Source organism: Chiloscyllium plagiosum, chromosome 16 (genome assembly GCF_004010195.1).
Source record: "Chiloscyllium plagiosum isolate BGI_BamShark_2017 chromosome 16, ASM401019v2, whole genome shotgun sequence".
Classification (NCBI taxonomy): domain Eukaryota; kingdom Metazoa; phylum Chordata; class Chondrichthyes; order Orectolobiformes; family Hemiscylliidae; genus Chiloscyllium; species Chiloscyllium plagiosum.
In genome coordinates, this window is record NC_057725.1 from 32,888,173 (window position 1) to 32,901,379 (window position 13,207).

Consider the following 13,207-nt stretch of genomic DNA (forward strand, 5'->3'; position numbering starts at 1 on the left):
AAATACCTCTAGCTTTGCATCATTTAGAAATTACACTGATCTATGCATTTTAGGTTGCAAGTCAATGATCTCATTTTTGCCCCTTCTTGAAATCCATTTGTCACAGTTTTGGCCATTCACTTAAACCAATAAATTTCAGGCTTCAATCCACACTGTTGACAATGTTACTATTTTTGTGCCATCAGCAATTTTGAATGCATGCCTCTTTATCTGATTAAGTGCAGCTTTTGTGTATTTTTGGCAGTACAGAATCAATGGGCCAAAGGGCCTCTTCTGAGCTGTCTGATTCTATGAATATAAAGTAGATAATATTTATAGTAAATGCCTATGGTCCAGTTGGACACCATTAGCCATATTCTGTCAAATGGACTATCTGCACATTACATCATTCATTCTGTTTTCTATTGTGCAGTCAATTTCTTAATATGGACAATAATTTAACATTAATTCCATAAGCTTCAACTTTAGTAAACTGCCCTTTACCAAATTTCTTCTTGAAGGTTGTAGAGAGAACACATTTAGAACTTCCCTTGGTTACTACTTAAGTTGCTGATAAGAAAGGTATGACTTTACAACTCAATACTGACTCTCTCTATGATCTGCTGAAAGTTTTCAAGGTGTTCAGCTATTTTATCTTTAATTATATGATGTTCAAAAACCAAAGTAACAGCTAACAGATTTATTATTTTTCTGGTTTCCATGTTTCAACTATCCAAGTTGCGAACTTACATGAAGAATATTTTAAAATTCTGGATATAGGCATCGCTGGGACTATTGCTGTTATCAGTTATACATTTTCACAGTTAAATTGTTCCTGGGCTCTTTTTTAATTATCAAGATTTTTGTATGATTTTGATATTCAATGTTTCGCTTCACACTCTCTTTTTTGATATTACTTACTATTACTGTTCCAACCAAGGTCAGTTAGCTTCATAAAAACTGCAAAATTGATGGCTGTTATTAACTGGAATGCTTACTTAGCCATCAGCTGAGTCAGAACTTTAATGATTTTACAGATGGAAATAAATATTTTTTGCATAGAGCAGTAAATACCCAGTACTGTGAGTAAAATTGCATGTTATGGAGCTGAAATTGATTTTGTCTCTCCTACCTGACACTTGCATCACTGAACTCTTTTCTTCTTTATGGGGAGTAACAAAAACAACGCACGTGTATGTTCCTTCTTCATAACGTTGCACATTTGGAAGGTAAAGTGAAGCATTCCCTTTCTGTAAAGCATTGTCAAACATCTTTGCTCCATTTCTGATTGGTTGATGCTTTCCTCCATTGAATATATACACATCTTTCTTGGCTGTTTGCGATGTAAAAGTCCATCGAACAGCTACATGTGAGAGGTCAGATTCTGGTTCTTTATATTTGCATTTTAAAAGAGCATCTTCATTTGCTAAAACTTCCAGTGGTGCAGGAAATATCTCCACTTCTAAAGGTCCTAGAAAATAATTTAATATTTTAAAATAGTAAAATGCCTAAACATGCCTCAAATATTGCAAATAGGTGGAGAGCTATTGTTATAATCACAGCAGGGATCAGTATCAATTTTCTAAATAGAACTTTGAAATTTTCAAAACACACAAAATCACAAGATTTCATGGTTAAAACAGATACATTTTTATTATACAGGAATCAAATAAAGCATACACTAAATGCTTTCATTAGCCTCTATGCTCTATACCCAGAATTAGTATTAGATAAATGTGAAGTAATAGACAAATTATGGTTGGTTATAAACTATAAATTACACATTAAAGGCACTTTCAGAAGTTATGACTTGGTATGGTAATCCACTCAGCATAAGTCTAATCAGTTTCAGTGACAGAGCATTTTTAAAACTATGTCTTCCTCATAAGATGTTCAGGTATTCTCCTCCTAGTTCTTCAACACTATAGTTCCAAACAAATTAATCTCCAAACTCTGAGACCTGCCCTCTGCAAATGGATCCTCAGCTTCCTGATCCACAGACTGCAATCAGTAAGAATAAGCACGATAATCCTCAATACCAGCACCCTGCATGGCTGCGTACTCAGCCCCATACTATACTCCCTATACACTCATGCCTATGAGGCCAAATTTCGTCTTTAACTCCATCTATAAGTTCGTTGACGACACAGATGAGACAGAATACAGGAAAGAGACACAGTACTTGGTGGTGTGGTATAAAGATAACAATCTCTTTCTCAATGTCAGCAAACTGAAAGAGTTGATCATTGACATTAGGGTGCAAGGTGGAGGGTATGCCCTTATCTACATCAATGGAGCTGAGGTGGAGATGGTTGAGAGAATCACATTCCCAGGAGTGATGATCACCAACAATCTGTCCTAGTCAAACTGCACTGAGGTGATGGTCAAGAAAGCACCACAACATCTCTATTTCCTCAAGAGGCTAAGGAAATTCAGCATGTCCATAAAGACACTGACCAATTTTTATAGATGCACCTGTGAGATATTGTGTTATGACACATTGTGTTATGGGTTATCTTTATTAACCCATGCACCAGCTCGCTATATTCATTAATACCGGGTTCCTGTTCATTTATTCATAACCTTTTACTTCCCTATTATTTACTATAACACAGTTTCATTCATTCATTCATAAAACTGCAGTTCTGCAGTATCCAAATTTAAAAACAACCCTTTCAAACTCATTAGTGCATTTCCACATCTTATCATCTCTTGCCACAAGCAGTGTTTTCCTCTGGATAAATGAAGCATACAGAACAATACCATCCCCATCAACCATTATAATATTAATCAGCACTTACTAACCATCTTCTGGACCTGAATAGATTAGGTACCTGTTAAATATCTTTTAACTTGGCTATTGTCCCTTTAAGAAACTAACTGACAAATCAGCAATTCTATGAAATTGCATGAATGAATGAAACTCATACCGGCAAATAGAAAGTAAATCTCACAACCCAGCTACAGTAATCAGCTTAATACCCTTTATTCTTTTATTCCGTATAGGTAAAATTTTTAACTTATTTAGAGCATATAGGCCTAGCATTTTTACTAATATTTACTAACTTAAAAGACAAAAAGACTGACACCTCCCAATTATGCAAGCAGACCAGACAGATGTCCCATCAGAAGTAGCAGCCAGCACTTAGCACATGTTTTAACCCATCTCCTGTCTCCCAGGTCAGAAGCCCTTCAAAACTTTGTGTACTAGAGATAAAAATTGTAACACCACGGTAATGGAATTTTACTATATGTAAGAACTGTGTATAAAGGGTCTCTTGTAAGAACTGTATTTTGGGATTTTATAGCTGCCTCAGACTTTAACTGTGAGTGCTGAATAAAAGAGGCTATTTCCGCTACTTATCAATTCCAGTCATTATATGAACACAACACAGAAAGCATTCTATCCAGATGCATCACAGCTTGGTGTAGCAAATACACTGCCCAGGACCATAAAAAAACTACAGAGGGAAGTGAACGCAATTCAGTCCATTACACAAGCCAATGTTTCATACATTTACTCTATCTATCAATCACGCAGCCTGGGGAAGACAGCCAACATAATCAAGACCACTGTCATCCTGATATACTGTAATCTCTTCCAAACTCTTCCATCAAGCAGAAGAAGCAAAAGCTTAAACACACATACCACCAGGTTCAAGAACAGCTTCATCCTTGCAGTTGTTAGACTTCTGAATGGTCCTTTCAAATCTTAAATTTGATGTTGAACTCGATCTTTGTGCACCTTCTCTGCAGCCATAAGAGTCATACAGGTATACAGCACAGAAACAGATGCTTCAGTTTAACTCATCCATGCCGGTCAGATGTACTATATAAATCTAGTCCCATGTGCCAGCATTTGGCCCATGTCTCTCTAAACCCTTCCTATTCATATACCCATTCAGATCCATTGTACCAGCCTCCAACACATCCTCTGGCAGCTCATTCCATTTGTGCACCAGCCTCTGCTTGACAAAGTTGCTCCTTAGGTCCTTTTTAAATCTTTCTCCTCTCATTTTAAACTCATACCCTCTAGTTTTGGACTCACCCATTCCGGGGAAAAGACTTTGCTTATTTATCCAATCCTTGCCCCTAATGATTTAATAAACATCTGTAACATCACCCCTCAGCATCCAATGCTCCAGCCTATTCAGCCCCTCCCTATAGTTCAAACCCTACAACCCTGGCAACATCCTCATAATCTTTTCTGGACCCTTTAAAGTTTCACAACATCCTTCTTAAAGCAGGGAGACCAGAATTGCATACAGTACTCCAAAACTGACCTAACCAATGTCCTGTACTGCCACAACATGACCTCCCAACTCCTATACTCAATGCACTAACCAATAAAGGCAACCTGTGACTCCATTTTCAAGGATCTATAAACCTGCACTCCAAGGTCACTTTGTTCAGCAACACTCCCCATCCTTACCATTAAGTGTATGAGCCCTGCCCTGATTTGCCTTTCAAAATCAGCACCTAACATTTGTCTAAATTAAACTCCATCTGCCAACCCTCGGTCTATTGACCTATCTAATCAAGATCCTGTTGTCCTGTGAGGTACCCTTCTTCACTGTCCACTACACCTCCAATTTTAGTGTCATCTTCAAACTTACTAACCCTACCTCCTGTGTTCACATCCCGGCTGAAAGGGAACATAAAACAGTTTTGGCAAATAATGTTTTGGAGAATTCGAAGGGATTCTACAAAAACATTAAGGACAAAAGAGTAAGTAGGGAGAGAATTGGGTGCCTTAAAGATCAGCAAGGCAGCCGATGTGTGGAACCACAGGAGATGGGTGAGATAATAAATGTGTATTTGTGCATCAGTGTTTACTGCGGAGAAGGATATGGAAGGTATAGAATTTGTGGAAATAAATAGCAACATCTTGAAAAATGTCCATATTACAGAGGAGGAACTGCTGGATGTCTTAAAATGCATAATGGTGGATAAATCCCTGGGACCTGATCAGGTGTACCCTAAAACTCTGTGGGCAGAGAGGGAAGAGATTGCTGGGCCTCTTGTTGAGATATTTGTATCATTGATAGCCATAGGTGAGGTGCTGGATGACTGGAGATTGGCTAACATTGTGCCACTGTTCAAGAAAGGTGGTAAGAAAAAGCCAAGGAACAATAGACTGGTGAGCCTGACATCAATGGTGGGCACATTGTTGGAGGGAATCCTGTGGGACAGGATTTACATGTATTTGGAAAGGTAAGGACTGATTAGGGATAGTCAACATTGCTTTGTGCATGGGAAATCATGTTTCACTAACTTGATTGAGTTTTCTGAAGAAGTAATGAAGAGGTTTGATGAAGGCAGAGAGGTGGATATGATCTATACGAATGTCAGTTAGGCGTTCCTCTTGATAGACCGGTTAGCAAGGTTAAATCGCATGGAATACAGGAAGAACTAGCCGTTTTGATAAGGAATTGGCTCAAAGGTAGAAGACAGAGGGTGGTGGTGAAGGGTTGCATTTCAGATTGGAGGCCTGTGACCAGTGGTGTGCCACAAAGTTTGGTGCTGGATCCATCCATGGCATTGTATTCCTCGTTCTGTTCTATTACCTTTATGCACTTTGTATGGTATGATCTGCCGGCACTGCGGGCCAAACAAAACTTCTCACTATGCTTAGGTAGATGTGAATAATCAATCAAATCACATCAAATCCTAGGATTTAGCCTCATCTCTAGCCAACAGCCAACTTGTTTTAACCAAAACAAGTTCAATGGCATGGTCTTGATTAAAAATGGCTTATGTATGCAGAACATCCTCAATTCTAATTGGATGATAAAATGCCACTATCTTGAAGTAATGGAAACAGTTGAGCAATCATGATCATTGCTTATTAACAGTTTCTGGATCTAAATTCTTCAACCTGCCTGCCTGTACTGCATAGCTAGCATCATCATTATCCATTACTGAAATCAGGCAGCATTTTTAAGTATTCCATAACTATAAATCAAACTGTTTGGGCTGTAGGAGGATGGGACATTGTGATAGTGTCACTGAACTAAAAATGAAGAGACCCAGGCTAATGCTCTGGGGATGTGGGTTCAACTCCCAACTCACAGCAGCTGGAATTTAAAGTTAATGATAAGCTGAAGCTTAAAGACTGGCAATTGTAAAACTCCATCTGGTTTACTGATGTCCTTCATAGGGAAGACAATCTACATTCTACAGTCAGGGCTTCATGTGACTCCAGATCCACAGTAATATGGTTGATTCTGTCGTACTGATCAAAGGTATTCACTGATAGGCAACAAATGCTGGCATTGCTAGAGATATCCCGAGCCCGGGTCTCTGGCGCTGTGAGGCAGCAGTGCTAACCACTGTGCCACCGTGCCGCCCAATATGGTTGATTCTGTCGTACTGATCAAAGGTATTCACTGATAGGCAACAAATGCTGGCATTGCCAGAGATATCCCGAGGCCATTAAGAAATATTTAATAAAAACTATCCAACCATATCCAGTATTCTTAGAAAGTTTCCTATTAGTTTCAGTCTCAGTTTCTGTAGAAACTGGAAGGGTCAGTTTCCTTTCTTCATTTCCTTCTTCAATAAAAAGTTGAAGCCACCATAGTCCATGCTTTCATTAAAGGGCATGATTCGGAGATACCTGTGTTGGACTGGGGTGTACAAAGTTAAAAATCACACAACACCAGGTTATAGTCCAACAGGTTTAATTGGAAGCACTAGTTTTCTGAGCGCTGCTCCTTCATCACCTGATCAATTAATAGTGATCAAGGCTTACAAATTTTGCTGAGGAACAGTTCAACAATGATCTCACTGACTTGTGGAAAAGTCTTGAAGTGCTGATTGATCAACATTTTCACTGACTGCTCCAGGGTTACCTCATGCCAAATGTATTAAGAATTGATACATTCCATGACTTAGACAAATAATTAAACAGAATAGCCACCCCATGTGCTATAAACAACAATTTAACACATTCTCTCACTTTTTATAAAGGAAAAATGGCACAAATTCCACAGAAATCAACTTTTTTTCAGTGAATTTCCTGTGCTGTTACTTATCTTTCCCCTTTTGTAATGCTCTGGATGTTGCAGAAGCAAAACTGTCAGCTGTCAGCCTTATTATTCCTCCAAAGGAATTCAGCATATGATGCCAAATCTAGAATGCATACAGTCAGAATAATGTATGCAGTTTTGGGATCCATGATATAGAAAGGGAACAGCCAAATATTAATTCATTAATTTGCTTCCTATTTGCATAATCTCAACTACAAAGACTTGGACAATGATGCCTGTTTTCATTGGATTTTAGGTTTTGAAATGATGATTTGGTAAACATTTTCAAGTTAGAAACACAGTGTATGTCGAAAGATTTTCTACTGAATCAATGAGAATGCAGCAACACAAAATACATTTAAGTGATTTTGGATGGCGATAAGGATTTTTTTTTGAAGTACAAATCTTAGAAATATATAGTGGTTGAGGCAGAGAACATTTCAGCATTCAAAACGTTAGATAGATGGTTGAGGGATAAAGGAATCTGGAAACAAAGCAAGTGCATGGGATTAGGACAATGCTTGAATAGAAGATAAACTTGAACATGCACTGATTAAATGGCCTGCTCATGAACAAAGAGATCTTGGAGTGCAGGTTGAAAGTAGAGTTGCAGGTAGATAGGATTGTGAAGAAGGCATTTGGTATGCTTTCCTTTATTGGTCAGAGCACTGAGTACAGGAGTTGGGAGGCCATGTTGCGGCTGTACAGGACATTGGTTAGGCCACTGTTGGAATATTGCATGCAATTCTGATCTCCTTCCTATTGGAAGGATGTTGTGAAACTTGAAAGGGTTCGGAAAAGATTTACAAAGATGTTGCCAGGGTTGGAGGATTTGAGCTATAGGGAGAGCCTGAATAGGCTGAGGCTGTTTTCCCTGGACCATCGGGACAGAGGGGGTGTGCTTATAGTGGTTTATAAAATCATGAGGGGCATGGATAGGATAAATAGACAGGTGTTTTCCCTGGGGTGGGGCAGTCTAAAACTGGAAGGCATATGTTTAGCATGAGAGGAGTAAGGTATAAAAGGGACTTAATGGGCAACTTCTTCATGCAGAGGGTGGTGTGTGTATGGAATGAGCTTCCAGAGGAAGTGGTGGAGGCTGGTACAATTACAGCATTTAAGAGTCATCTGGGTGGATACATGAATAGGGAGTGTTTAGAGGGATATGAGCCAAGTGCTGGCAAATGGGACTAGATTACGTTAGGGTATCTGGTCAGTATGGACAAGTTGGACCAAAGGGTCTGTTTCTGTGCTGTCTATCTCACTGACTCTATGACTCTATGTGCACGTTAGGTGAACTGGCCATGCAAAATTGCCCATGGTGTCAGGGATATGTAGTTTAGGTGGATTAGTCAGGGGGAAATGCAGGGTTGCAGGGATAAGGGATGTGTCTGAATGGGATACTCTTTGGAGGGTTGGTGTGGACTTGATAGGCTGAATGGCTTGCTTCCACACTGTAGAGATTCTAACCTAAACTGGCAGATTAGGTTAAGGGAAATGCAAGAGAGATGTGGTGACAAGCATTTAAGAGAATATTACAAATACAGAGGATAGTTACATTTGAAAAGAAGGACAAATTTCAAGGTAAGATCAACATTCTATGGTTAACTAGAAAAATTATGTCAAACTTTATGAAAAAGCATATAATTGTGCAAAGTTGATTTGCAAGTCAGAAGCATGGATGGAACATTATAAAAGGTAAAGAATGACAAAAATGTTAATAAGGAAGGAGAAAGTAGAGTCTGAGAGAAAGTTAGGTTAAACATTAAAATAGCACAGAAAATTTGAATATGAGAAAAAGTGAGCAAAAATAAAAATAGATATTTCTATAGACATTTTCAAAAGAATAAAGTTAATAAAGTGTACATTGGTTCCAGAAAAAGTGAATCTGGTGTGTTAATAATGGATAATAAAAGAGCAAAATGTCCAGATTACAGAGGAGGAAGTGCTGGATGTCTTGAAATTGGCAAAGATGGATAAATCCCCAGGACCTGATCAGGTGTAACCGAGAACTCTGTGGGAAGCTAGAGAAGTGATTGCTGGGCCTCTTGCTGAGATATTTGTATCATCCATCGTCACAGGTGAGGTGCCGGAAGACTGGAGGTTGGCAAACGTGGTGCCACTGTTTAAGAAGGGTGGTAAGGACAAGCCAGGGAACTATAGACCACTGAGCCTGACCTCGGTGGTGGGCAAGTTGTTGGAGGGAATCCTGAGGGGCAGGATGTACACATATTCCTGATGAAGGGCTTTTGCCCGAAACGTCGATTTTACTGCTCCTCGGATGCTGCCTGAACTGCTGTGCTTTTCCAGCACCACTCTAATTTAGACTCTGGTTTCCAGCATCTGCAGTCATTGTTTTTACCTATGTATTTGGAAAGGCAAGGACTGATAGTCAACATGGCTTTGTGCATGGGAAATCATGTCTCACAAATTTGATTGAGTTTTTTGAGGAAGTAACAAAGAGAATGTGATCTATATCGACTTCAGTAAGGCATTCGACAAGGTTCCCCATGGGAGAACGATTAGCAAGGTTAGATCTCTTGGAATACAGGAAGAACTAGCCATTTGGATATAGAACTGGCTCGAAGCTAGAAGACAGAAGGTGGTGGTGGAGGGTTGTTTTTCAGACTGGAGGCCTGTGACCAGTGGAGTGCTACAAGGATTGGTGCCGGGTCCTCTATCTTTTGTCATTTACATAAATGATTTGGATGCGAGCATAAGAGGTACAGTTAGTAAGTTTGCAGATGACACCAAAATTGGAGGTGTAGTGGACAGCGAAGAGGGTTACCTCAGATTACAACAGGATCTTGACCAGATGGACCAAAGGGCTGAGAAGTGGCAGATGGCGTTTAATTCAGATAAATGTGAGGTATTGCATTTTGGGAACGCAAATCTTAGCAGGACTTATGCACTTAATGGTGAGGCCCTGGGGAGTGTTGCTGAACAAAGAGACCTTGGAGTGCAGGTTCATAGCTCCTTGAAATTGGAGTCGCAGGTAGATAGGATAGTGAAGAAGGCGTTTGGTATGCTTTCCTTTATTGGTCAGAGTATTGAATACAGGAGCTGGGAGGTCATGTTGCAGCTGTACAGGACATTGGTTAGGCCACTGTTGGAATATTGAGTGCAAGTCTGGTCTCCTTCCTATTGGAAAGATGTTGTGAAACTTGAAAGGGTTCAGAAAAGATTTACAAGGATGTTGCCAGGGTTGGAGGATTTGAGCTATAGGGAGAGGCTGAACAGGCTGGGGCTGTTTTCCTTGAAGCGTTGGAGACTGAGGGGTCACCTTATAGATGTTTACAAAACTATAAGGGGCATGGATAGAGTAAATAGGCAAAGTCTTTTCCCTGGGGTCAGGGAGTCCAGAACTAGAGGGCATAGGAGATTGGGTTGTGATATCTGGTCGGCATGGATGGGTTGGACTGAAGGGTTTGTTTCCATGCTGTACATCTCTATGACTCTAGATGACAGATGAACTGAACAGGCATTTTGCAATTGGTCTTCACTGTACAGCATACAATTAATATCCTGGAAATTGCTGTAAATCTGGAAATGGAAGTCAGTAAGGCAGTCAAGAAAATTATAGTTGCCAGTGAATTGGTACTAAGCAAACTTTTGGAACTGAGACTGACATGTCCCTGGGTCCTTGGTAGGTCAAACCTTGGTCTTAAAAGAGATGGCTAGTAATATAGTGGATATGTGGTTTTAACATTCCAAGACTTCCTAGATTAAGGAAAAATTCTATTAGATTGGAAATGTAAATGCAACTCCTTTATTCAAAAAAAGAGTAAGACAGAAAATAAGAAACACCAATGCAATTAGTCTGACGTGTCATGGGAAAGATAACAGAAGCTTTTACTAAAGTGACAGCAGGACTCTTTAGGAAAGTTCACGTTAATCAGACAGGATTAACAAGATTTCGTGAAAGAGAATTCAGGTTTAACGTATTTATTGGGCTTGTTTAAAGACGACTTACTGCAGACAAAAGGGAACCTCGATGTACTGAAATTAGATTTCAAGAAAGCAGCAATCAAGTCAGCCAGTTATTGAATGGTGAAGTATTGTAGTCTCAAAGGGTTGCTCCTGACCGGTTATGTCCGTACAACGTTAAAAATCACACAACACCAGGTCATAGTCCAACAGGTTTATCTGGAACCTGCTGTTATAATCTACATTACTTACAGTGTGAAAACAGGCCCTTCGGCCCAACAAGTCCACACCGACCCGCCGAAGTGTACCCACCCCCCAGACCCATTCCCCTACATATACCACTGCATACTACAGGCAACTTAGCATGGCCAATTCACCTAACCTGCACATCTTTGGACTATGAGACGAAACCGGAGCACCCAGAGGAAACCCACGCAGACACGGGGAGAATGTGCAAACTCCACACAGTCAGTCGATTGGGGGCGGGAATTGAACCACTGTGCCACCGTGCCGCCCACAAATGTTCAATGCAGAAAATAATATAAATTATTTAACCTCGTTTCAACAAACAAAAACTGTGTTCACACTGTTGCATTTATGACTTCAGTTTATAAAGTGGGATGTTAGGACAAATCACTTCAGTAATATTATTTGAATGAAAACAAGTTCTGAAGAGTTTATACCAAAGTGGAAACATTAACTCGGGTTCTCTGCCCACAGATGCTGGGGAGTTTCAGCAGTGCGCTCTATGTTTATTTCAATAATATTTACTGGATGGACACAGTCAAAACAAGGTGACCACACACAAAGCTGAAACTTCCGGGTGGAAGGAGAAATGCCGTCATCTCAATTATATTTTCCCAAGAGGTCACATATCTCTGAAAACTTGATGTTTACCAACAGTTCCGAGTTACTGATTTTATTACTTCCCTCATTACACAGTCACGTATTTATTCTGACCGCGAAAGGTCAATTGAGAATCAAACTGTACGATCCTGTCACATTTGACATTCAAATAAAAATCACGACAAGCTTCCTGAAAAACGTTGTAAAACATCGTTATTAAAAGCTAAATCCACGCAGTATAGCAAAAACCGTAGAACCCTCCCCGCTCTTGGCCTGAAGCAGAATTAAAGTTCGGACTTAGTCCTAACAGACTTATTTGTTTAGAGTTTCCGATGCCTACGATCAAGAGACACCAAAACTCGTATACTCTTACCTACTAATGAAGTGAAAAATATGATGACAACACAGAAAAGTAAGATTTCCATCCTTTTAAACAAATACAAACATTTTCATCCAGAGAAAAGATTCTTCAGGTTTCCAAACCAGATATTATTTTTACTTTCGCTTCATCGAACACGCCCAGCTTTATGGAATCAAATGACAACTTTACTGCAATTCGGGATATTCGCCGCACAGTGACACGGATTTTATTCGAAATATAAAACAATATTTTTGTTTACACCCAAGCGAAGTGATTATTTAGGATTTTACACAAGATTGTTTTTTTTGTGCATGGACATGCAAACGAATTCTTGAACCCATTCGATGAGCAGCTGGCGGGAAAACAAGATTTTAAAAATCGATTTGTGAAATTCAGCCTCAAAGGAACGACAGCGGCACCTTGCTTGATACACTCTCGCTCAATGGGTCATGTATTTGAACATTCATACAGGTTCCACAGACATTGCATGGAGCGCTTTGCAAAGTATCCAACGCCGCTCAGAAACTACAGTTCTAATGAAGAAAACTATGATTCCAATTTAAATCCATGTGTTATTGCACCTCTATGTACAGGCATTTAGCTATTTCTCGTGCACACCTCTATCCTTCCATCACTTCTCAGCTGATTGTGACGAGTGTACGAACAGTAGTTTGGCGCACCGACCTTTACACCGCTGAGGCCAAACGCCAGCTCGCTGATACCTCCTCCTACTGCCCCCTTGACCATGACCCCACCACCAAACCATCATCTCCCAGACCGTCCATAACCTCATCACCTCGGGGGATCTCCCATCCACTGCCTCCAACCTCATAGTCCCACAACCCCGCACCTCCCGCTTCTACCTCCTGCCCAAAATCCACAAACCTGACTGCCCCGGCCGACCCATTGTCTCCGCCTGCTCCTGCCCCACCGAACTCATCTCCGCATACCTTGACACCGTCCTGTCCCCCTTAGTCCAAGAACTCCCCACCTACGTTCGGGACACCACCCATGCCATCCACCTGCTCCATGATTTTCGCTTCCCCGGACCCCAACGCCTTAT

General features: G+C 40.3%; 1 protein-coding gene across 10 annotated transcripts in view; it reads right to left on the reverse strand.

Annotated features, from left to right (window-relative positions):
• Positions 1-12,295, reverse strand: part of LOC122557767 (myb-like protein X) — an 84,677-nt gene extending 72,382 nt beyond the window's left edge. For all 10 annotated transcript variants that reach the window (XM_043705741.1, XM_043705737.1, XM_043705738.1 and 7 more), the window contains exons 1-2: positions 12,157-12,295; positions 1,112-1,450 (exon numbers count right to left, since the gene is read on the reverse strand). In XM_043705741.1, coding sequence (XP_043561676.1) covers positions 1,112-1,450; positions 12,157-12,208 — 391 coding nt within the window. In that variant the 5' untranslated portion in view covers positions 12,209-12,295. The remainder of the gene's footprint in view (positions 1-1,111; positions 1,451-12,156) is intronic.
• Between the last annotated feature and the right edge of the window lie 912 nt (positions 12,296-13,207).